We start from the raw sequence: 25,304 nt of genomic DNA on the forward strand, positions 1-25,304 counted from the left end.
GGGGCGTCCGAGCTCGCCCGGGCCTGTGATGGAATAAGACTCTACTGAAATGTGACTGTTCTTTTGTACATGTTCATTACCGCAGATTGCTGCCACAGAGCTGTGTAGGTATTATACAGGCAAATCAATGCTGGTTGTAATGTGAATGGAGATTGTATAAGTTTAACAACCACAAAATGCCAGTACATTCCATCTCAAAACTCAGTACCCTCAATTACCCCCCCCCCCCAAAAAAAAAAAAAGAATAGACGATCCATCTGTGTCTTTCATCAAGTCTTGTATTTTTCTACTCTGAGTCAAAATTTTCCAGACCTGCATGACCTTGATACTGTGTTGTGTTTTTCATGTGATCACAAAGTAAATAGCTTGTCATTATTTTGTGAAATCCTCACTTGTCTCTTGTCTTATTTTAAATAAACAAACAAACAAACAAACAAACACAGAATTAAGATGACTTTCTGAAGCACTTTGCAGGCTGTGGTCTGAGTTGACACTTCTCGAGTTGTTTGTAAAAGTCTTATGGAATGGAATCTTTAGTTTCACTCTTGATTTCAGATTCTGAGTGTAGAATACCAGTACTGAAGATGCAGCAAGTATTGCTGGTTAAAGGGACTGTACAGTACTGGTTGAGGTAGGGATTCATGTTTTGAACATTCCTAAATGAGATAATGAAAAGCCTCTAATGAAATATGGGAAAGCATGTACTTTTAAGAAGAATTCAACGTTTATTTGATGAAAATTGGTTTTCAAATGGCTGAGATATCCAAAAAAGTGCTAATAATAAAAGGCGACATGCCCCAACTTTATTAGTATCTCTATGTTTCACCTTGTTTTTGGATATCTCGGCCATTTCAAAACTGATTTTCATCGAATAAACTTTTGATACCCCTTAGAACTGCATGCTCTTTGACATCACATAGAGTGGTTTCAGAATATCTCACAAAACATTAAAAGCTAAATCTTCACCTCGACCAGAACTGTACACACCCTTTAATTTTCCCCATTTAAGTCTTTTTGATGATGCAACAGGACAGATGATTTATATTTCAGCACCGTGGGGTTTACCTGCATCTTCTCGCTGGCTAAAATAATGTTTTTGTTGTGGAATCATATGCCACTGGTTTTTATGCAACCCACCTCTGTTCTGGACTTTCTGTAATAGTCTTTAGGCTCTCATTTGGAAAGTTTGATAGGACATATCAAATGGAAGTTTGCACATAGTTACCTCTGCTCCCAGCCCCTCTCGTAAACTACTTACCCGTATTCACAGATGTAATGACTGTGATTCACCTGCGGTATGGAAAGATGTTATTTGTTGCTTTGCAATGCTGGAAATATCATGAATACTTAAATTGTCACTTCTCTGTACTTAAATTGTCATTTCTGAGCATTACCAACCAAATCATTCTCTATGTGATGACATTGTATAGATAATTTGAGGGTAAATTGTAGGTACATTACAGAGGACATTTTTCTTTCAATATGCACCCCCCCCCCTCCCACACTTTGGAGGAGCTCTGGAGTCCCCCCCAAAAAGTCTTCCAGAGAAGAGGCAGGCATGGTGTCCGGTTGCGTTCACTCTTGGGCTATGAGCTATGTGGGTGGGTTCATTCTCTACTCCTTCAGTGTTCTCACAGCCCTGGCAGAGCGAGAGAGAGAGCAAGGCGGCAGGAAAAACCGAGGGCGCATCATGGATGTTTTGCGTATGTACAGAATGTTATGCCACTGGGATTGCAAATGCTAGTGTGCTCCAGTTGGGCATGTTCCAAGGTTGGACGCGTGCCAGAGAAGTTCGGGCCAATTTAGACATGCGGGGATTAAAGGTTTACATTAGCCCCTCTTTCTCTCGCCCACCCTCCCCACGTCAGATGAAATTAGCTTCAGGAACCCTCATTTGAAAGTGTTCCTAATTTGTCCGCACAATGCACCAACTCACAGAGCTTCCAAGGTGTGGGCAGGGCTCGGCAGTGATCAGTACAGGACCGGAAACCCCACAAACTTCTGCATCATGGTTTTGTTTTCTCAGCCCCGTCCCCTTTTCATTCAGCTCTTCAACCCCTTTCAGTTTCACAAATGAACCCAATAGATGGTCAAAACTGCCACCCTAGATTTACCTGGCACTGACGAGTAATTTTCCTTCGTCAGGACAGAATGATTTAGGAGAAGTAAATGGAAAGAGACTACTTGTTGTTTTGAAAGTTTTATAATTTTTAGACATAATGCAAATTCAACTCATTCATTCCTTTAATATTTCAAACATATTTTTACACTTTATTATTATTATCATTTTTTTTTTTTGGGGGGGGGGGGAATAATCTTTTTTGGGGAAGGCCTCCACCTCAATATTTCCAGAATGGTTATTACTGTTATGCCATTTTACGAGAAGTAGAGCCTCTCTCAAACAGGCATGAATGCATTTTTTTTTTTGAGAGAGAGAGAGAGAGAAAAGTTTTATGATATGCTATGATATGAAAGTGGAGAATTTATTGTCAAAGATTTAGGGATTTGTCAAGTTTGTAAGAAAAAACTTTACTCTTTTATCACTGCGGTACGAACTTTTCTCCCAAATTCACAGCTGCTTAATCAGTTCCTGGGATTCACAGCCATCAAGAGAGTATCCAGAGGTGTTACGGTGGAAGTCAAAATCATGTAGGCTTGACCCAGAAACCACAATCTTTCCCCCCACTTGAGGTGGGGTGGCTGAGCTGGAGGCCCGATGAAAGTTTGAACCCCCGTTGAAAAGTGAAAGTGGCTGGCTGAGGTAAAGTGGTCCACCCACCACAATTCTGTGTGGTTCTAGGTTCATGAGTAGGTTTATGGGGAGGTTGAGGTTTTTTTTGGTGGGTTTTTTGAGGATGAGCAAGGGAATTGGATGCCAGAGTTAACTGGCTGGTCAAGGCCAAAACTGAAGGTTGGAATAGATGTGGTGGATCCGCCTAAATCGCCGAAGGATATTCGTTGACAAAAGAGAGAGAAAAGTATGTTTCACCCAAACATTCTTTTCTCTTCCCTAATTTTTTTTTTTTTTTTTTTTTTTTTTTTTGGGGGGGGGGGGGGGGCTTCTGAGGAATTATGGCTCACAAAAAATTGAAAGAAATGTGAAGCAGCACTAACTTGTTTCAAAATTGGTGAGCAGTCATCTCTGGAGTGGTTTGGATTCTATCCTTGTCATAATTAAAACAAAATTTCTTTGTGTTTAAAACGATAATTTGAAATAGACTTAGCATATTTTCATTTAGAGAACAAGACCGAAATTCAGGCTGTGATGGAGTAATGATGCTATCAGTACGAGTATGTTGCTGTAGCTGTAAACGAAGGTCTCTTTCTGGAGTTGTGAGTTTAGAGTCACCGCCCCTGACACGCTCACTCTATTCCACGCCAATTACTGTAAAGCAAGATGTTTTTTGCAGCATGAAATTTTCACGAAGTGGAGTCGACGGCCTTTTTCGCGGCAGAAAATTTTCAGGGAGTGCCACTAGCACTGGCATTAAATGCATATAGTGTAGACGAGAACTTTGGCATGCATTATAATTCCACAAATTTGGCTCTTGCAAAATTTGCTGAATCAAAATGCACATGAACATTCCTGGTTTTACAGTATGTTGCTACAACTGTAAATGAAGGTCTTTTCTGGGGTTGTGAGTTTAGAATCACTGCCCTTCACACACTTACTCTATTCCATACCAACTAAGCCTGCCCATACCCTAAAAGTGCTTGAAAGTGGTAGTTTCACAGCATTTTTTTGGATGGTGTCCTAACACAAATAGATTCCTTCATAGGTTAGGATGGACAATAAAAACCAAAGAGAACTTGAACTGTGAGTGTGTGTGTGTGTGTGTGTGGGGGGGGGGGGGTAAGAAGGAAAAATGATGGTTTGTCTTGACCCTTTGACCTCAGTCTTTCATGCTCTGATCCACTCTCCTGAGGGTTTGGAAATCAAGCAGAGGCAAAAATGGAATCAAGCTGGTTGCCACGGCAACCCAGCCCAGCTGCTAGCTCAACCCCTATTACAAGCTTCTGAACTCTATTTAGAAAGCCCCCCTCTTGCTCATCCTCTCTCCTTCTCTTCTTAAAGTTTCTCTTGTACTTTCTCCTCTGTGTTTAGTTCCCTCTTCCTCCTCCTCATCCTTTTTTTTTTTTCTTCTTCTCACATCTCTCGCCTCCCTCCGTGGTGTTTCCTCAGAGTATGAATTTTTCCCTGTGGTGAGGTTTGAGGTTATGCCCTGTCATAATATTGTTGGCCGCACAGGCCAGGGTATGCCAAGAGCACATCCAGGCGGGCAGGAAGTTAAAGGATGTAATCACGCTGAAGTTGACCGGATAAAAAGGATGCCTTCCTCCACCTCCTCTTCCTCCTCCTCTTCTTCTTCCTCCTCCTCCTCCTCATCTTCCTCTTCCTCCTCATCTTCCTCTTTCTCCTCCTCCTCCTCCACCTCCTCCTTTTCCTCTTCCTCCTCCACTTTCTCCTCCTCCGCCTCCTCCTTCTTCTCCTCTTTCTCTTCCTCTTTCTCTTTTTCCTTATAAAGAAGGTTATATATATTTGTGTTTTTGGATGGGTGACTTGTCACATTTTTGTATCTTGGTTTTTTTTTTGGGGGGGGGGGAGGGTGGGGGAGAAACTTCAAGTGATATTTCTGGTAATTGTAGATTCCTTCCTTTAAGGCACTGAATAGTTTGATAATGTTGGAAGAACAAAAAGAAAATGAATTAATGAATACCATGATATTTGTTGTGTGTACTGGTTAGACTGAGCTTGGAAGAAGCACTTCCATCATGACAATAAACTCTTGGATTTTCTCGTACTTACGGGACTTTCTATTGACAATACTACTGACTACTCAGTTTTCATCCTCATGTAACGTGCTGTGATACATGTTTGTGAATAGGATACTATGGACACTTTTTCCAACATCTATGTGAAACAGTGTGTGACATTGACTTGTGTAGAGTTGTGCTGTAGCGACAGCTAAAAGTAGGGGTATAAATTGGAATGATTACTTTGAGTAGAGTGGATCACAATTGGTATTGAAAAGTATGTTTAATTTGTTTTGTGTAGAGGCCATTTTGAGCATGTGTATGGGGTACGTAGGGGTGGTAAACAATAAAATGTTCAGCCTTGTAGGTTACCTCAAAAACCTATGTTTCAAAAGGGTAGAAAAATTGTATCAGCAGTAATTTTCATGAAATGACAGAATTAGACAAGCTATTTGTAAGCTTGGCTGATCTTGTTGCCATAGTGATGGTATGGTATCCAGAGAAATTTTTTAATCACTTCCCCATTTAGGTGCAAAGAGTTGTACTTTTGCCTAGAATTGCACCAGAAATACAAAGAAAATTGGGGTAAATGGAAGTAAAATGGAAATTGGAGAGTAAAGCAGAGAGCTGGGCGTAGAAGATGATGAATCTAAAGATGGGGATTGGTGGTAGTGGATAGGGCGAGTGTTGTCTGCAGCTGGACATGATGTTTATGGCAGGAGATAACCTGTATCTCTAGGAAAATAAACTCCCAGAAGAATTTCTCTCTGGTCCTAGGCAGATAATTGTTTTTTTCATCCCCCATCTGTTGAAGGGCAATGGGACTCTACAGCAAGTGAACATCAGCCATGCCCCTTTTATCTTTCTCTTCTATACCGGACTCTTATACTTGACACACCTTTCTCGCCCTCAGCTTGCCAAGCTTTCCAATTACACAGTAGGCTTGCAAAAACATTCTTGCCAAGTGGAGTTAGTAACTTTTTTATGCTGCTCAACATTTTAACGATTTTTATGCTTAGCCAGTGCATGGCATTGCCTCCTGTGCTATTAGATGTCTTATGAAAAATTCATATCTCTTTGCATTTTTTTTTCACAGTAAGAAATATTATAGAAGGCATAATTCATCCCCCCCCCCCCCCCAGCAAGAAAAAAAAAATGTTTTGTTCTATCACAAAGACATGTCTAAAACAAAGTATTTGAAGGAAACTATTGTCCTTGGCTACGTCTTGAACAATGTTTGTTGTTGTTGTGGAATTTTCGCATGTGTACAAGTGGGTTGTACTTTTTTTTTCAACGATTTTGCCAGAAAATCTGTAGTTAATCCTTCTCCTGAAGTTTCTTCCCCTAGATGGAGAAATATCATCAGCCATGTGGGGGTTCGACAAAAACCGATCATGAATTGGACTGTAATGAGGCTGGTGTGCCTGTAGGGAAAGTGGATGGAAAGGACATATACAAAGGGTCAGAGTGAGATGACCGGAATGGTCTGTGATTCTTGACCATTACTTTATCCAGGCTCAAGTGGATCCCTTCAGACTTGAAGTAGTCTGTTGAATGGTTAGCCATGTGTGTGGCTCATCACATTCACATAATAGAAAGGGCAGGATGAAAACCATTCATTATCTAGAGTACATGCAGCCCCCTTCACACTTAAAATGAAAGATGACACCTTTCACTGTATGACAGTAATTTTTCATTACTGAAATAGAGACATCTCAAACCAAGTTGACACTTTGCTGTTCTCTTCAGGCTAGACAGTTTTTCTCTAATATTATTTTATGGGATGCAGAAGTTCTGAGAAAAGTCTTGACCAGTTCATAAAGTCTAATAGTAGTAGTAGTAGTAGTAGTAGACTTTACAAGAAGTGAACTGGTCCAGATTTTGCTCAAAACTTCTTCATCAGTTGATGATACTTGTACATGTACATTGTAAGTTACAGCTCTGTAATGCTGATAATCCAAAGACTGCTACTCTCACTTCATGAGTTATTGGCTCTCTGTTCACAAAGATGACTTCATGAATGCAGATGTTCAGCAACATGAAGGAAATGTGCTTATGCCTTCATGCTTTTTTTTTTTTTGGGGGGGGGGGGGGGGGGGGGGGGCCGAGAGGGAGAGCTGAACTTGAAAGAGGCATGAGCGGAAATATTCGCTCCAAAGCACAGATACGAGTCCTGGGGGGATTCCGGAGGAAGTCTCCAACGAGGGCGTACTTGAGATGGGGAAAGAAGGCTTTGCATCGGGGACCGGGTTGCTGTAAGTGAACCTTCCTCGTTCTCATCTTGGGCAAATTTAGCGATAACCATCATCCTCCACCCAGGGACACGAACTGAAAGATATCTTAGTTGACGGGCTGCTTTGCCGTCGGCCATTATTCTCCGTCCGTTGTTGCGGGTGTGCTTTTATCAAGAGGTGACTCAACGTAACTGCAAATGATCCCAGATGTGCTGTTCAACCTACTCATCCCTGACTCATGGTTCAAATGAGCAGTCAAACGTCGCATCAGTTCGCAGAAATGTCGTCCTCCTTTAATATCGGATTTGCCCTAATTTTGCGTCATTCAATCACTCTGATGAAGAGAGGGAAAAGGCGGCTTCAAAAGAATCCATTCAAATCAAGCAAGGTTGTCTTAGAAATAAGATGATATGAAACATAATTATAGAGGTGTAAATGTAATGATTGGTATCTGAAAACTGCATTAGCAAAATTCTAAAAGCTTCTTGCTCACTCTTCAGGTCCGTGTAGTGCAAATTTGAGAAAGGATCCTTATAGACGAGTTCACAGGTACAACCCATCAGTGGTTCAGATGACCACAAATTTTAAACCATCAAAGCAAAAGCAGTTGCACTTGCATAGTTCAAGCTGCTGTTGTGTTACTAGCTCCCTAGAATGACAGAGCTTGACACAAAACATTTTTGACTGGTGGCCCGTCTAGGCCACTGAAATCTTTAAATCTGAAATTTTGGTGGCCTGAGATAGTTATGATGCGGCATAAAATAAAAGCAAAAGTAACAATCCATTTTTAATCTTAGTTGCCAGATCGGGCCACCAAAAGACAAATTTGTTGGCCCGACACAAATTTAGCCAGGGCCACTGGGCCACTGGCCACTTGGGCACCACTCATGTTGAGCCCTGAATGATGAGAATGTTGGGTTGACCAAATGAACTGGTTACTGCAGGCTTGCCCCATTTTAATTTGAACAGTGTTATCGTGAGATCTTGACAGTGTCAACCCTGTTTGCATTTGGCAGTGACAGTCCATGTGATGAGTGAGGGTTATTTTGGGGGAACGTTGGCAATGATGCTGAGGATGGGATGGGATTGGATAGGATGGGATACTCTGGGATTGTCACCCCCGTCAGTCTCCCGTCTCCCATCTTCGGGGCTGGGGGATGAGCGGAGGAGGAGGAGGAGGAGAAGAAAGAGGAAGCGGAAACAACTCGCGGACAATTAGCGGAGCAATCATGTTTGACGGCCGACGACTATGGCAGGGTAGGCTAGGGTAGGCTGCGAGGAAACCCTCTGTGAAAAGGGGGGTTTCAAAGGGGCACTTACCCCAAGCGTTGGTATAAGATTATTAAACTGTATGTGAATCAAGAAAATGTAGAAGAAGCAAGAGACCACATATGTAGAGATTCTGGCAAATTAGTTAACCGTGTTTTAATGCTGTCAAATATGTATAATATATGAATGTAATATCCATTTTTTTGTTTCATTTGCGTGCATTGGCACTCTTTGGTAACCCCATTATGTTTAACCTATGTTTTGTGAAAGTTATGATGCATAGGCAGGTTACATGTACCACAGTAGTTCTGAATTTAAGAAATTGTTCTATGCTTGTTAATGCATAGTTATCAACTATCAGACTGTACCTAAGTAGTGAATGATTTACAGTGAAATGCAAAGGAGCAGCTTCTCTTATTCCCGAACGGGCGAAATTATTGGTATCTTTCCCCGAGAGAGTGGGAGTAAGTTTACACCCTTCACTACTCAGTCTTGGTTCCAAATCTCTCATTTTACACGGGTTGCTCAAGAAACGGCTTTGAAGTGTATCCTAGCAGTGTGAGTTCAGATGGGTCATTGTTGTGTGCATGTCCCCCTTCCCCCCCCCCCCCCCCCTTCTTGCTCGTTCAGTGCGTAACTTATCCCACAATGCAATTGAGCAGCCTTCGGAACCCAACATCTGGGTGGTCGTTCACATAGTAGGCATTCCAAACCTCCTGCAGCTAGCTACAAGGCTGATGTGTCTTCCCATCTCTCCCCCTCTCTCTCCCTTTCTCTCTGTCTCTTTCTCTCCCTCTCCACATAAGTCAACTTTGCAGCTTGTTTTCTAATTCCTTCTCCCCTAATATCTTTTATATTATGTCTACGTAATTTCAATGTATGTGTGTGTGTGTGTGTGTGTGTGTGTTGCCCTTCAGATGTAGCCCAGTTTGTTTGTGTAGATGAATTTTACTCTGCTGTCCCTACTCATAAGTTATTTCTTCAAAATAGAGCAATTTTTCTCCAACATATTTACAAAATGATAGAATGTGACTATGGAATATAAATTATAGGCCTACAGAATACACTTTTTGTCATGTTGCCTTATTCCTTCAATGGACAAAACAATGTTTACAGCAGTATCTACCATAAATGAATGAAATGTAGGTATTTCACTGAGTATGCTCTCTGGCATAAAATACTATCAAAGCTTGAGAAATGAATATCAGAGGTTATTAAAGATTTGAAGAACAGAAACAGCATAGACGATAGAAACTCCCTGTTCATAGAGTGAAGAACCATCTTGACATGTAAAACATCATACAATGCTAGCTCTTGTTCAGTCCATTACAGTGTACTCCTGTTAGAATGAACATGGTTAACAAATTTCTCGATACAGCAAAGTAAAATTCAGGCCCCTAAATTGTCATCTGCCTTTAAATGTACCTACATGTTTGGCTATTATGAAATTATGATGTAACAAAAGAAAACTGCCAGGCCCAAAGACATTGTTTTAATGGGAATTGCCTATTTCTTGATTAATTTTGTGAATGAGTTTTATTTGATGCACAAAATTGCCTGCTACTTAATGTTATACAAGTGAATGTAAGTACATCAAGTTCAGTTATAGTTTATGGCTGCACACTAACCCATTTTTTCTACTGGTCCGACCTGTCTGTCGGACCTGTGGTACCCAGTTTTTCCAAATTTTTACTGCTCCATTCCTTGAAAAGTTATCAGCCGACAGTGATTTTTACTGGTCCTTGACCGTCGGACCAGTGCCAGTGTTCAGCGTTGGTTTATGGTGGTCTGCTAAGATTTAAGCAAAATCACCACTGTAGAAGAATCATAAGAATTCACAGAAGTGTCAATTCCCTCAACTCTCAATTATGAAACCTTCGTAGAGATATCAATACGTACCCTAGGCCTAAACATCAGCCATAAATTGGTGTTTGTGTCTTTTAGTAAAATGCAGTGTGTAGGCCTATTGAGTTTGAAGTTGCCGTGGTATTCTGTAGAATAGGGATATTGAAGTCCTCTGATTTTGTTGTTGTTGCAGTGTATGGGTAACTCAGAAGCAGAGTGTGGATGGAGGTACAGTAGGAGTATTTTCTCACCAAACTGCCTCGTAGTCCATGCTTGTAGCTCCCTCTCAATACCCCCATGGATCTTTCACAGCATCATTCCTCTCACAGGCTTGCTTCTCTCTCTCTTTTCCTTAGTCCCACATGTGGTGCGAGTTGAGTGCTGCTGACTGTGTGTTTATTTTCCCATAGCTGGAACGCTAGTCTTCTCCAATGCACTGACTTGCATGTCTGTGCGACAGCCCGACCCAGAGCTCCGTAGAATCATCTTGGTCATGGTTGGTCAAAAAAAGAAAGATTTGATCTTCAATCTACTTTTTATACACTTTGTTGATGAGGTTGGCTACAGAATAGGCCTATGTGTTTTCATGTGTTTTTCTACACTAGACTTCCCCAGCTGTTGAGTGTATTGCAAAGATAGCCTTTTTTATTGCAAAGCTTGAGGAACGAATGACTAATTTTGCAGACAAATGAGAAAAGTTCAGTAAGTTTGTTTTATTTAAGTAAATGAATAGGTAGAGAAGATCGATTTCTCTTTCCCCTGTACCTAGTACGATCCTCTCTTTTTCCCTAATGACCGAGTTTGTATTTTGATTTGATAATACTCTTGCCGTTCACTCATGGTACCTAGCTGTGAATGGTGTGTGCCTTGTTCATGTTCATCTTCTGACATGTCATTCATCATGGTCTTAGTGTAATGAACCCCGACTGTGATTAGAAATTTGAAACCCTTTCCTGGATGTCCCAACATATTCTGGCAAAAAAGGTCATCCATGTCATCGAATGATCTGAGAATGTCTCCGTTTAGATGCCAGCTGTTGGCCCATCAGTTGAAAGAGAATGTCCTCACAATCAATTCTGGCCTCTTTGGATCCTGTTGCCATGGCAGCTGGAACACTGTCTCTTGCCCACCGGTTCTCCTCCAGGGGTTTGCCGGCCCAGCAAGAAGTCATGTGGGACCACCGGTAGGCCTGATAGTGAGCAGCCACTTGCACCCAGCGCGAGTTATGGGAACCGATCTTCATCATGCTTTGCGGGACCTTTTTGAGAGGTGCAGAACTGCGCCTCTCTCATCCCTAAAAACCATTTTGTGTGCCTGTCTTGTTTCCCCTCCTCTCAGAGTGATATATGAAGTTCTTGTTGCGATGGATAAACAAAACATGCTCTGTCATATAACATGATTACCTCCCACTGTAGGATTCTCATCTTCCCCAAGAGTTTTCATTTTCCTCCCTCTTTTTCCCCTCTCCCTCTCTCTCCATCTTCCCTTCTCTCTCCCCTTTTTCTCTCAAAGGCACACTCTCTCTCTTTCTCCCCTCTTCCTTTTCCCCCTCATACTAAAAAAGAGTTTACATCCATTTTTGTGTCCAGCTAAATTTACGATTTGTTTATCACCTTGCACCACCCTACCAATCAGACGGCTGCAAGAGAGCTGGTGTTTATATCTCAAGGAATGCCAGAAGATAAATATTTGTGCCTTAACTACAGACTGCTGTCTCCCGGAAAAGGCTTTGAACTGGTATAGTGCTTCTTGGCTCATCCAGGGCACGGCCGAACCTTGCGAAGTTCAAACCAATGAAATCCGAACATCCCGTAGTCAAAATTTTGCGCAATAGAAGCGGATCTTTGATGCCATCAGTTGAAATGAAACACAGGTTTGAAAACAAATATTGCAGAATGTTGCCAACTGTCAGTTGTTCCATGTCATGCTATCGTTGCATGTTTTCATCACAAAACATTCAGATTCCACAGCAATGTTACACCCGTACAGTAATGCAGTAAAGTAAAGAAGATGCACGCAGCTACTGTTGCACTGGAACAAGCCAGACATAAGTTATACTTGCCATGTTCTGATCACATCTAGTGATCTAGTTTGCTATCTCTTTGTGTGCACATTGCTTCGAAATGTCTTTCGTGGTATTGGTAGATAGTTTACAAATTGGTCAGATGATTTTTTTTTTTCAGTGACATCTTGCGTCACTGTGAGACCTGAGATGAAAATTTTGCTCCTGATACTCATTTGGATGAAAACTTGATGAAAATTCAGATGGCAGCCCTCTTATTGATATTCCCTGATACCACTCCTGAAAATTCTTGCTGTTGTCAAGGGCAACCCTCATAATCCCAACATCCAATCTAAGCTAAATTCATGTGTTCCTTGTACCTTTCATATCCACTGTTACACTTTCCCTTCTTTCACTCTCAACCATGCTCAGGTTCACAAGTTTACCAATACCCCAAAAGCTTCCAAGTTTCTCTGATTCTAGCAGGAGGCTCACTGAAAACTGAAAGTTCTCTGTGCGTCCTGACAGTACAATTCAAATCCTCCTTGATTTGGATATTATTATTTTGGTCTGAAGTTGAAATGCATGTACCCAAACAAGTATCTCCCTGATTCATATCTTTGATATCTTCCTGATTTTGATTTGTGAATGTTGGCTACACAGAAAACCATCCACGGCTCGGCCTCAGCTCAAAGAAAGTTGGTGTGTATCATATAGTTTGCAACTAGCAGACTTGCCTCTTGCCCAAATATAACATTAAGTTTAAGATGAAAACAAATGAGTTGAAATTTCTATACCACAAAACTACCATTACAACCTGTTGAAATATCGATCCTTGAGCTGATACGATTTCATCGTTCGTGAAGGTAGACTATTAGTCTTGTCTACTCTTCTTGGTATATCTGCTGATTTGTAGGCCGGTTTTCCAGAAGCTATGCTCTGGGAAAGGGAATGTTACCCTCATACCCTTAGACACTCCCCTCCAAAGAAACTCTTCTGAACTCTCGCCAGATGAGTCCCTTTAAATCTGTGAGTGAAGGGGAAGAAGTATTTTGATAGCAGAACAAACAGGAAGAAGAAGTGACCAGCGGGCATGATGGGCAGGGCACATCTGGCCCGCCAGCGGCAGAGAGCGCAGTAGCAGCGCGGGCCGAGGAAAACTTCTCAGTAAGCAAACAGTGATGTGGATGTAGGGGAAAGGGGAAAATGGCCAGAAGAGATAAATTATTATTATTCATCTTCTCCATTGCCAAGTCTTTCTCCCTCCTGTCCACTGTCTGAAATCTTCCATCCCCTCCCGTAATCTGCAGACATTAGGGGAATGAAGGTTAGACAAATAGCCCCGGCTGATGTGAGCACCGAGTTTTTTGTGCTGTCACTGTTAGCCTCTATCCAAGTCACTTCCCTTTGGTGAATTTTCTGTTTGTGAAGAGTTCCAGGATTCAGTTTGCTATGTCCTGAACCACTCACAGAGAGTGACACTGATGTAGACAAGACGTGTTTGAATGTGCGGAGAACTTGCTGCTCTCGAAATGTTTCAAAGGCGATGAGGATAATTGTTGTCGGGGTTTTGCTTTGTGTGTGTGTTCATGCACATATGTGTGTGATTTCTGTTATACTTAATACAAAGTTGGTGTCTTTTGAATTTACTCTGTGCATCTATGTGTGTGTGTGTGTGTGTTTGTGTGAAAGACAGACAAAAAAATCCGGTCTTGAAACAGAAATTTGATCACAGGTGTAGTAATCCATAGCAGCATGAAAGTGAGACTGGAAGGGGGGGGGGGGGGAGGGGTATAACCTTGCAATGTTCATCATCAATTGTTCTTGTTTGACCATCATCAGTTTTGCTGTTTGAAAGACCTACAGGTGTCTTTAAAGATTGCCGAAGTGATTATTATATCACAATCTTTTGTTGTAGCACAGGTTGGAATCAGGTGCGAACATGAACATGGTTAGCAACAATAATGTTCACAAACAGGCCCAGATGAGGTTTTATAGAACCAGTGTCCATGGCAAAGAATGGATTTGACATCATACTTTGGTACATCTATTGTCGGGGGAAAAATTTCCACCTAACCCTGTGGTACTCTGAGTGCCGATTGGTACAGAAAACCCCAAAGCATTGTACATACTGTCCCAAGTCCCTGGCACAGAAAGTGTTAAACCAGCATTGCATTTTGTGTCTCTCTGTCTTCTGCAGCATAAAACGGGCGAGATTCTGCGAAGAGCAGGAGTGAGCGTCATCCTGACATCCGTCAACAACATCTGTGCCTTCCTCGCCGCTGCCATCATTCCAATCCCCGCCCTCAGATCACTTGCCTTCCAAGTAAGTATCCCAACAGTTGCCATGGTAACGGAGGATAATTCCTCCTCCTCCAGCTCCCTCCCCATCTCGGTCAAAAGCATCTTCTTCCGAATTCGATAATTTCTGTGGTGTAGCATCAAAATTTGATGCACTTTTGGGAATTCACTTTTGTCTGGAGAGAAATCACAGCTCCTTTTTCATCCTACATTACAGAGAAAATTTGTTATAATGAGGACCTTTAAATCATAGCAATTACCTCGTTATATCCAGATTCGCACCATATCCTGTTTCAAAATTATAGATATTTAAAGAGTTGGGACATACAAAATCACAGTGTTATAATCTTAAAAAGGGGTTTTATTTTATCCAACTGTTTCATAATGAGGTCCCACTGTACTCTACTCACAAAACAGTCTTTTAATAATCAATCTCTTCTTTCTCATTCCCTCCTTACTCATAGTAGATGCTTGAGATTCTTTGATACATGCTTTTCTTGATGTGGTAATGTCACTGCCCTTTTTTCTCTGAACATGGATTTATTTATTTTTTTCTGTCCATTGAAACACTGTAAACACTCCCTTAAAATTTGCAGTGACCTAGTTACCACATCAAAAACTCGGCGCATGTGTGGCCATGTGTACCTTGGTGTGCTTGAGATGAGAATGATGTGGAGTAGAACCCAAGTTCACATGTCTCGGGTTACAACCGGTGGATAAGTTCATCCGAGAAGCATAAATCTGGTGGAAAGCGATTAAACAGTTATTATTTATTTGAACGCGGCCCGGGAAATGTGAGCCGTGTTTGTTTTCCTACCCTCTGGGATTGTGACGAGGAGGAGGAGGAGGAGGAGTTGGTGCCGAGGCGTTTGTGATGCATTCAGTATGCTGCCCTCGCCCTTTCCCCGCCTGAGATAACGAGCCATCTCTACAATGGGTGACAGGCAGAAAAATGCTGAAACCTGGCGGATTTGTTTATTTTGCCAAGAGATATGAAATTGTGCAAACCAACAGGTGTGAAATATAAAGGGTTTCCATTCTTTCTTTCTTTTTTGAGTGAGAGGGAGATAAAATGACAACACTTCGTATTCAGTGGTAACAGTAAAAAAGAAGGGGGATGTGAGAGGGGGCAGAATGGTTGATTTTGAACTTTCACATGAAACGGATGACCCAGTTAACTCTCTGCTATCACTTTAGGGAGTGTGATGTTTTTCTGATGGAGATATAAATGACAAGAACCTGCCTACACACATATTGGAGAGAGTAAACATACCTGCACATGATCTGGGAACATTTAATTCATTTAATTCAAGGAGTTTAAAAACAGAAATGTGTGCGCCAATATAAAAACATGCTGAGAGTCGGAATTGTATTTTTGGTAACCCTTTGTGTGCTTTAAAGGGGCCTTACAGTACTGGTTGAGGTGGGGATTCATGTTTTTTGCATTCCTAAGTGAGATAATGAGAAACTTCTTATGAAATATGAAAGAGCATGTAATTTTAAGAAGGATTCAATGTTTATTTGATGAAAAAAAGTGATAATGATAAAAGACTACAGGCCACGCCTTTTATTAGGATCTCTTTGTTTCAACTTGTTTCTGGATATCTCAGCCATTTCAAAACTGATTTTCATCAAATAAACTTTTGATATCCCTTAGAACTGCATGCTTGTTGACATCTCATAGAGTGTGTTTATGAATATCTCGCAAAATTGTAAAAGCTAAATCCTCACCTTGACCAGAACTGTACACACCCTTTAAGTTCCAATTGGCACAAAAGACCCCATTAGTGTTGTACACTGTACATGGTGCCCAAAGTTCCTAGTACAGAAATTGTTTAAAGGTTTAGGACTTTTCTCTCCCAGTGGCTGTTACAGGGTTATATTACAACAAGGGAGCAAGCTTTTGGTGAAAGAACTGACTCTCTGCTCAAGCTTAATTGTCTTAAAGTGGTGTGCATTGTTCCTGATGAATGAACATCATAAAAAAAAAATCTCTTTTAACCATTGCTTTTCTTTAGGAATACGGTAATGATAAAAACAAACAAACCAACCTAGTATTGAGTGGAAGAGTTAGTATCCTTTGAGCATGAAGTATTTTAAAATCAAGGCCATTTTTCATATATTCCTTTTCTGATTTTCATTATACACACCATTGTTACTATCACTATTATTATTATTTTTTTACCACACAGCTTGTCATAGTCTTGACCTTTAACCTCCTGGTCATGCTGCTAGTCTTCCCGGCAATGCTTGCCCTTGATGTTGAGAGGAGAGAAGCCAAGAGGGTGGACCTCTTCTGCTGCATCCAAAGGTGAGTAGGTTAAAGGTCACCGAGATGAGCAGTCGTAAATTTCCTCTCCTAGGAAAAAAGCAACAAAAACCCAAACATTATTATCATGTTTGTCCATTTTTGAAAGATTGTTCTATGTTGTGAACCCTCATTCAAATGTTGTTATTGATGTCTATATTACCCTGACTTTCTGGGAAAATAATCCCATATGTTAACTGATAATATTTAGTAAGATTCAACAAGACAATACTTCATAATATGATTCAGACATATAGGAAGTTAGCATTCTGTATTAAAGTCAGAAGAGAAAATATTTACCTGTTGCATTGCATTTTGTGCAGTCTTATTCTGGCAGTTCAGGATATATACACTTTCCTTCAATTTGTAGTATTCTTTTTTTTTTTAAGTTCATAAGAATCATGCAGGATTGCACATCCAAATTGTTTGCTTACCAAGGCTACTCTTCTAAGTTGAGGTATCTAAAGCTGACTGGATGGCCAGGTTAGCCTGTGACATGGACTCAAAATGATTACGCCATTGGTTCTCTTTATTCTGTTTGCCTCCCATAGTGAACATCCGCACAGACTTATCCGAGTCCAGCCCCGGCCCCTTTGCGGCGGTTCGGCGCCTTACAGGGAGTCGCCCCTCCCCCGCCAGTACCCGCGGCACACTCCCGGGCGCCCCCTGGACAGAACAGACATCACGCTCCATTCCACGGTGCAGACCGTCACCCATGCGTCCGGGGAGCCGGGAGATGCGTGCGTCACCGAGGTCCACCCCTCCGCGTCGGCGACCAGGGACCGGAGTGTGCCCCACCCTGCCCACGACCACCACCACCACCACCACCACTCTGCCTCCCCCAGCACCACGACGTCGATGACGTCTGTACGGACACTGCTGAGGTCGAACTCAGATAAAACCGCATTCAGGGACTGTATGAAGAAGTTGAGATTTTGGAGGTGGAATATTTCAGAGTTTGTCAGGGACTACTATGCACCATTCATACAGAGAACAAGTGTAAAGGTATGTAGACCAGTGAAAATCTCCATGCAGTAATGAACTATGAACTTCTAGAGCTGCCACTCTGCCTTCTGAAGTGGATTGTAATTGACACTACTTCAAAAAATAAGAAAACTTTATCCCAACCATGTGATACTGCAATCAGTAAAATTTTTCACTTTTATGGCCAACTCCCTTTTTGTGTTCTGCGCAGTGTGTAAGATTCTGTTGTAACCCATCAGCAATAGATTGTCAGATGATATTATTTGGAATCTGTTAGGGCTGGCATTCCTTGTCTTTCTGTAAGTGGTTACTTCATCTTTTTGCAAAGTGCATTTGTTCAGGGCCACAATCTGAGGATTTTTTGTCTCTGTCCAAAAAAAAAACAAAAAAAAAAATGAACATGTGAAAGCTAATAATTCATGTTGTGTGTAAATTTGTGGCTACAATTACAGATCAGTGTACTCATCCTCTTCGCTTGCCTGCTCGGTGCCAGCGTGTACGGCGTGGTGATCATCGAGGACGGGCTGGAGATCACAGACATCGTGCCGCGGGAGACGCGGGAGGAGGACTTCCTGGCAGCCCAGGCCCGCTACTTCAGCTTCTACAACATGTACGCCGTCACTCAGGAAGACTTCGACTACGCCCGGCGACAGAAGCAGCTGCACGCCTTCCATGGTGCCTTCGCCGACGTGCCAGAGATCATCCGACAGGCAGACGGCAGCCTGCCGGCCTTCTGGCTGGGGACGTTCAGGGAATGGTTGCAAGGTGAGGGGGATGAGGGAGATGGGTTGCTAGGTGTGGAGAGGGGAGGGGGAATTGGCATGATGAAAAGTGGGTGGTTGCTAAGGAGGATGAGGGATGCGAGGTTGATGAGAATGAGGAGAGACTGGTTGCTAGGCTATGAGTATTAGGGAAACTGGTTACTATGGGAGGAGGGAGAATGAACCTTGAGTTCCTGAGTGAGGAGGAGGATGGAAAATGCTTACAAGACTGAGGGAGGGAGCTGAGATATTGTTTGCCTGGTGAAGAGGATGAGGGAAAATTGGTTGTTATAGGTGTGACCTGTGTGGGCTCCTCAATGTTTCCATAAAATGCCATGTTCAGTAACTCACAGACTGACAGTGGTAACAATGTACAAGTAGTTTTCTGAATACCAGGTACCTGTGTGATGTCACAATAGGCATTTTCTATGTTCTGTTCCTGCGATTGCGCTGATTCCATTCGTGGTACTGTAATTTTATCCTTCCAGTGCATTATGTAACATTGATCATACTAAGCACCTCTCTGCTCATTTGTGTTTCTTCCAGAAATGCAAGAGGCTTTCGATGCGGACAAACGTGCCTACAGCATCAAGACGGACCGCTGGTATCCCAACGCCACCGACAAGGGTGTCATCGCCTACAAGATGATTCTGCAGACGGGTATCCCAGAATCCCCGGCAGACACCAACAGGGTGAGCCCCCCCCCCCCCTTTGATGCCTTCCCTCCACTGGTCTCACAGCATCACATTGATTGATGCCAATGCTTCTTGTAGGATCCAGTGACCCCAAGCCAACAAGTTTCTGTCAGAGACTCCATGTCATATAAGATGTCCTTACAAGAGAATATAAGATTCTCCTTGATTCAAAAATAATTTCACTTGTGGAGATACATGTTACACACAAATGTTATCCCCCGCATGCTCCTTGAAACCTTTGGTATGTTCACAAACCGTATCTGGTTCATTTTTACTTCTGATTGTCACAAGATGAGGCCATCGATGCCCCTTTCCGTTTTTACAGATTTTGATTCGTATCAGTTTGAATTATTGTTTTGTTTACCCCTTCCTACTGTTGAAAATGTAACATTCTTGAGCAATTTAAGTATTCCAAACGTGTACTCTGTGCAGTTTGTCCACGGATTATGTAACAACCCTCTTCGTTTTGCACTCCCTTCCCCCCCCCCCCCCCACACCATGCAGTACTACACTGGCAGACTTGTGGATGAGCACGGAGTGATCTACCCCGACGCCTTCTACAACTACCTGACGGTGTGGTACAACTACGACACCATCTCCTACACCGCCTCGGCCGGTAACCTGCACCCCACTCCGCCCTCGTGGACCCCGGTGGGCAAGGCAGACCTGGATGTCACCAGTGAGTGGACAGTGCCCCTGCGATCTTCGATTTTAGACGTTGCCCTTAGAGATTTGTAGAGCCAATCCATCATGTGGTCAAGTCATTTTGTCCTCATGGCATATCTCGTATGAATAAAAAGTGAAGAAAAGTAGGAATTAGACAAAAGTGAACACAGCTGAAAAAAATTTTGAATGCAGTGAAAATTGCAGAGCAACAAAGTCTCTGTGATTCCACAGAAGGTTCTCTGAAAAAGTGAAGTATCTCTTCATGATCTGATGGACAAAGTTCCCTGATCTTGAAATTATTTTTCACCTGGTAAGATCCATGAAGCATCCAAGTGTCTCCCCGATTGCTCTTTTAGCAACCCTGAGATAGCATCAAGCCCACTTTATTCCTGTGTTGCCATTTTCGTCTTTACAGTTCCCAAGTCCCAGGCGCTGAACTACACCCAGCTCCCATTCTACCTCAACAACCTCAACACGACCCAGGACGTAGTGCGCGTCATCAAGGCGGTGCGCAACATCTCCGACTACTACGAGGGCGAGGGGCTCCCGAACTACCCCCTGGGCGTGCCCTTCACCTTCTGGGAACAGTACATCCACCTTCGCTTCTACCTGGCCCTGTCCCTCGTCAGCGTCCTGGGGGCCTCCTTCATCATCATCACCCTCATGCTGGTCAATCCGTGGGCCTCCCTCGTTCTTGTAAGTTGGCCTCCCAATTTTTTTTTTTTTTTTTTTGTCCCAGGCAGGATAATCTAACAACTGCCTGATGCAACCACAATCCTCTAACAAAGAGTTACCCAACAGTCCAGAGTCTGCCAGTGAGACCAGTGATAAGGATTTTGATCATACACTTCTTTTTCATAGGATTCTGAAGTATTCTTTGTGCGAAATGCTTGCTTCAAGTCTTTGATTGTTCTTTGATTTTGACCCAGTTCAACCTCTCTTATTTTTTTTCAGCTGTGATAATAAAAGTGGAATTTGAAAAGCATCAAATCATGCAGTCTTTGCAGAACTGTGATGATTTATTAGTCAGTTATTTCTTGCATGTTGAGATAATGGCATTTGAAATCACAAAACTAAGCTCTGGTGATGAGAAGGAATTTTGAGAGAAATTTGTTTAATTTCAGTGGTTGACCATGTTAACTTCAAGTTTTTTGACTGAGATAATGCTGACACAGGTCAAAATTGCCAATATGCTCATGGCAGATTGCTATAAATGCTTTTCCTACTTAAAAAATTACCTCTGTGAGTGATTCAATCTGCCAAATTTCAATCTGATGTCACTCGTTGTGTCAAAGCCTTTCTGTATATGATTTTATGAATGTCGCATGCTGACTTATGTGGCATCATTACTGGGAAAGGAAAAGGGGAGCTTTCGAAAGAATATGTCAAGCACAAATATACTTCGGCCATTCACAGATCAAATGGTACCAGTGATGGAGGTCATTGTACTTTTCTATGTAATAAATGAATGTTCAAGTGATTTTTCTCTGTAGGTAGTGTCATAGTGTCACATGTCAATGACAACATGAAAGTTAAAACTTTTCATGATTGTAGGTTGATTTTATACTCCCTTCCATCGACCTTTGACCTCCGTACAGGTGTTCGTCCTCGGCATGATCACCGTGGAGCTCTTTGGATTCATGGGCCTCATCGGCCTCAAGCTCAGTGCAATACCCGCCGCCACCCTCATCGTCTCTGTCGGCATCGGCGTCGAGTTCACTCTCCACACCTGCTACGTGAGTTGTTCGCCGCTTTTCGCGGCATGAACGTTACGTGAATTGCTACTGGCATTCAATGCATTGTGTAGACAAACACTCTTGTACGTGCAATTTTACTTCCCCCGATTCATGGCTCATTGCAAAAATCCGCAAAAGTTTCATGCATGCAAAACTTTCTGGTTTTACAGTATTTTTGAGCCAGTCTGAATAGAACCAATTAACCTCAGAATAATCTTTCTTTTTTTTTATATATTGAGCATAAGATTTCTTGGTATTGAACCTGAAGTCACTGCTACCACAAGCAACATAGGGCCTGGCAGTGACGCAAGCAAATAAAAGTTGTTATCAGTTATGGAAGAGACTGTCAGTGTTTGTCACCTAGTGCTGTTGATTGAAGAATAGTGTTGTCTTGTTTGTTGGAAATGAAAGAATGCTTGCAAGCTAAATTCTGTCCCAGATTTCTCTCTCTAGAGGCACAAAATACTCGAGTCGAACAGTTTTGCTCTTGAGGCCCCTCTCTGATTTATCCTAATCCGCCACAAACAGCAAGTCTTCCAGGCAGTGTTAACGATATTTTGCATGCGCTTTCCAAGAAGTCTGAATCGCAGCAGTCAAAATTTTTGTTGTCTTGGTGGAGGAAAAGTTAAAGGGACTGGAACTCACGATGACGTTTACTTCACCCTGACAGGCTTTTCTGACAGCGATAGGAGACAGGGAGAGGAGGGTGACGATGGCCTTGGAACATACCTTTTCTCCGGTCCTAGATGGCGCCGTTTCAACTCTCCTCGGTGTAGCCATGCTTGCTGGTGCGGAGTTCGACTTCATCGTGAGGTACGTGGACTTCAAAGTTTCCTTAAAATTTGCAATTCCATTTCAGTTGCACCTTTTTCTTTCCTGTTTAATTCCCCCCAATAAATTGATAAAGATAATTGAATATTGATATCGCTTCAAATTTCATTCTTCGTGTGCAGTTAATGTTGTGAAGAACAGTCAGTCTTTTTTTTTATATTTCTTTTATCGCGGGTAAAGAACATATGAGTGAGGTGTGAGAACCGGTGATAAAGTGCAGCGTGTGTAAAACAGGATCCTAACCGCATTAGCAGTGTGGATCTCCTTTCAAAGTAGGGCTGTATTTTTGTTGTGCTGGTTTTGAGACAAGACCGCCAATGAGAGAGCGTGAATATATATGATCAAAAGTGCCATGTTTGTCAAACATTCCAGTGCAAATTAAGTCATGCACAGGGGCTTGTATTATTCTCCTTCCTGGAGCTTACTCAAGAGCAACAACCCCCGCCTGGAATAATAGCTCAATCCATTGACCTCCGACCCCCAGTGGTGGGTCTGACTGTTTAGACAGCTGTCTAAGACCCCAGGAAAGCTTGCAGGGGCTGGTTAGAGAGAGTGGGATGGGAGGGGCAACATTACAGAGGAAAAATTTCTACTTGCCTGCTTGTCATGTTATGCCCTCTCAAAAATACGGCAAAACAACGACACCAACAAAAACAAGAAAGCTTGTGTGGCAAAGTTGAAGCAATATTCTTTATTGATGATTGAATTGTTGTTGAGTTGTTCTGATTAGTTTGAATCTATCATTTGGCTTAACCCGTTGAGGACGGCTGATACTGCTACAACATGCATTTTCCATCAGACACCTGCCTGAGCATTCTCGGGACTCGTCTTCAATGGGTTAAGCAAGGAGTTTTCATGTGTGAACATGTCTACTGCTAAAGATTATATTGTAATTTTGGCAATGACAGACAAATGAAGATGTTGTTGTTGTTGTTGTTTGATTCAGTGTAGACTTTTTGGGGGGCTTAATGAAGGTTTCTAAGAAATGCTGGTTGGATCAGGAAATACTTTGTAAAACTGAAATTGACTGCCACGTCATGAGCTTGGACAATATGATGGAAATTTTGTGTGAGAGCACAAAAACTTGGGAACGTCGACACGCTACAAAGACTATCATATATTTCACCTTTCAGGTGTTTGACAGACTTGTTTCATTAATCATAAAGATTTCGTAAATCACAAATATTTGGGTAACAAGATTTACAGCTTACACTGTATTCTCGTTTGTTGTGAGGTGTGTTCTTTTTTGGATCTTACGAAAATTGTGTTTTTCAAATTTTCTGATTCTATCATTCCAAGAACAGTATTCGTATGCATGAACCAGTAGTGGTGGAATGACAAAGTTGCGGTTGAATGGTCATGAGACATTGAAAGACAAGAACAATATCCAGACAGCTTGTGTCGTTTGTCACTCAAAGAGTTGGTATGCACCATTAAAAGTACGACAGGAAAGGGAGAATAGCCAGAAAATGTGTCTGGAAAAGTGGAGCTTAAAAGTTTGTTTGTCACACGAGGCAGACTAGAAATTATGTTCTTGGACTTGTTGATGCGCTGAACTGCCTGTGTAGTAGACAGCGTGCGAGATGTCTGTTTGTTCATGACTGTAATTCCTGGCTGGCAAGCTGTCTAACATAGATCTCTAACCATGGCTCAGCAGTGGTACAAGGAGGAGCAAGAGAGAGAGAAAGAGAGGCAGCAGAGAGATGATTTAATCCCGCTGTAAAAGAAATGGCCTCTGCCGCCCTCATTCATACCAAGACCTCATTTCCAAGATTGGAAATCCGACGCCGTTCATTTTTTTTTTTTTTGAGGGGTGAAAAATGCCACCGCACATGGCGCCTACAATTGATAGCTAACCTCTCTACTCGCCCTCAACTCCCACCCGCACCTCTCGCCTCTCTCCGCCGCCGCCGATGCAAGGTGTTTGTCGAGGGCGGCTTCCGAATGTGAGGGGGGAGCCCCAGTGCGTGTAGTGGAGAAGCACCAGTGGAAGGGAGTACCGTTGAGGGTAATTGGAGTTGTCGGATTTGGGTCTGCCCCACACAAAGTGGGAGATAGGTTACCACCATTGCGGCCGGTAATAACCAAGTAAATTGGCCGATATTCCTGCTCCAAAACCTCATCCTTCTCTCCCACTCTCTCTTTCTCTTTCTCTCTGAATTTCTGACTTTTTATAGAAATGTTCCCATATTCACCAGCACATCTCAAATTTCCCTGGAATTCTCCTATTTAGTTTTTCATTTATCTTGTAATTAAAAGATTCATATCACATTTCATCACGCTTGATAATGCGCTATTGATGCTCGAATGGGTCTGTAAACTGAATGAGGAAACGGTAAAATGCGAGTTGAAATTGCTGTCAGGCTCAGAAAATCCCCCAAATGAAAACAAAAAGTGAAGATTATTGAGTTCAAAGAACAAAGAATAACTTCCATCAATTTGTTTTGATGGTCATTCCAATGTGCACATTGTATATTGAAGACATATACATTAATTGAATTTCAGTCTTTGCTGCCAAATTGGATTTGGTGTGTGTGTCTGCATGTTTGTATGTTTCTGTCTGTCAGTTTTATCTCTCAGTTTGTCTGTATGGGCAGAGGTAGTACTGAGTGAGTGTTACCTCATATTACAGTGTGGGAAGAATGGATCATTACACGTATACTGCATACTAATCAGATACAATTAATATGCAATTTTCGTAATTATCAGCATCCTTTTGATCAGATCAATCATGTTTCTGTTATCCAAGTTAGATATATATATATATATATATATATATATATATATATATATATATTTCTGTTTATTACGCCTCTGCTCTGAAGGTTGTACAAGGCACAAGTTTGATAAGATGCGCACATCCTGTACACTTTGATAATACCTCTCCTCTACCAATGTGAGAGGAGGCCTTGATGTG

At 42.1% G+C, this 25,304-nt stretch overlaps 1 protein-coding gene across 1 annotated transcript in view; it reads left to right on the forward strand.

Annotated features, from left to right (window-relative positions):
• Nucleotides 1-22,814, forward strand: part of LOC139717437 (protein patched homolog 1-like) — a 76,574-nt gene extending 53,760 nt beyond the window's left edge. Inside the window, exons 14-22 of the mRNA XM_071628934.1 lie at nucleotides 14,306-14,431; nucleotides 16,599-16,717; nucleotides 17,266-17,719; nucleotides 18,151-18,463; nucleotides 19,006-19,151; nucleotides 19,659-19,833; nucleotides 20,236-20,516; nucleotides 21,419-21,556; nucleotides 22,227-22,814. Of these exons, the coding sequence (XP_071485035.1) occupies nucleotides 14,306-14,431; nucleotides 16,599-16,717; nucleotides 17,266-17,719; nucleotides 18,151-18,463; nucleotides 19,006-19,151; nucleotides 19,659-19,833; nucleotides 20,236-20,516; nucleotides 21,419-21,556; nucleotides 22,227-22,478 (2,004 nt within the window). The 3' untranslated portion in view covers nucleotides 22,479-22,814. The remainder of the gene's footprint in view (nucleotides 1-14,305; nucleotides 14,432-16,598; nucleotides 16,718-17,265; nucleotides 17,720-18,150; nucleotides 18,464-19,005; nucleotides 19,152-19,658; nucleotides 19,834-20,235; nucleotides 20,517-21,418; nucleotides 21,557-22,226) is intronic.
• The last annotated feature ends 2,490 nt before the right edge of the window (nucleotides 22,815-25,304 follow it).

This window comes from Diadema antillarum, unplaced genomic scaffold (assembly GCF_040938485.1).
Source record: "Diadema antillarum isolate AM-2024a unplaced genomic scaffold, OU_Dant_1.0 scf00000075, whole genome shotgun sequence".
NCBI lineage: Eukaryota > Metazoa > Echinodermata > Echinoidea > Diadematoida > Diadematidae > Diadema > Diadema antillarum.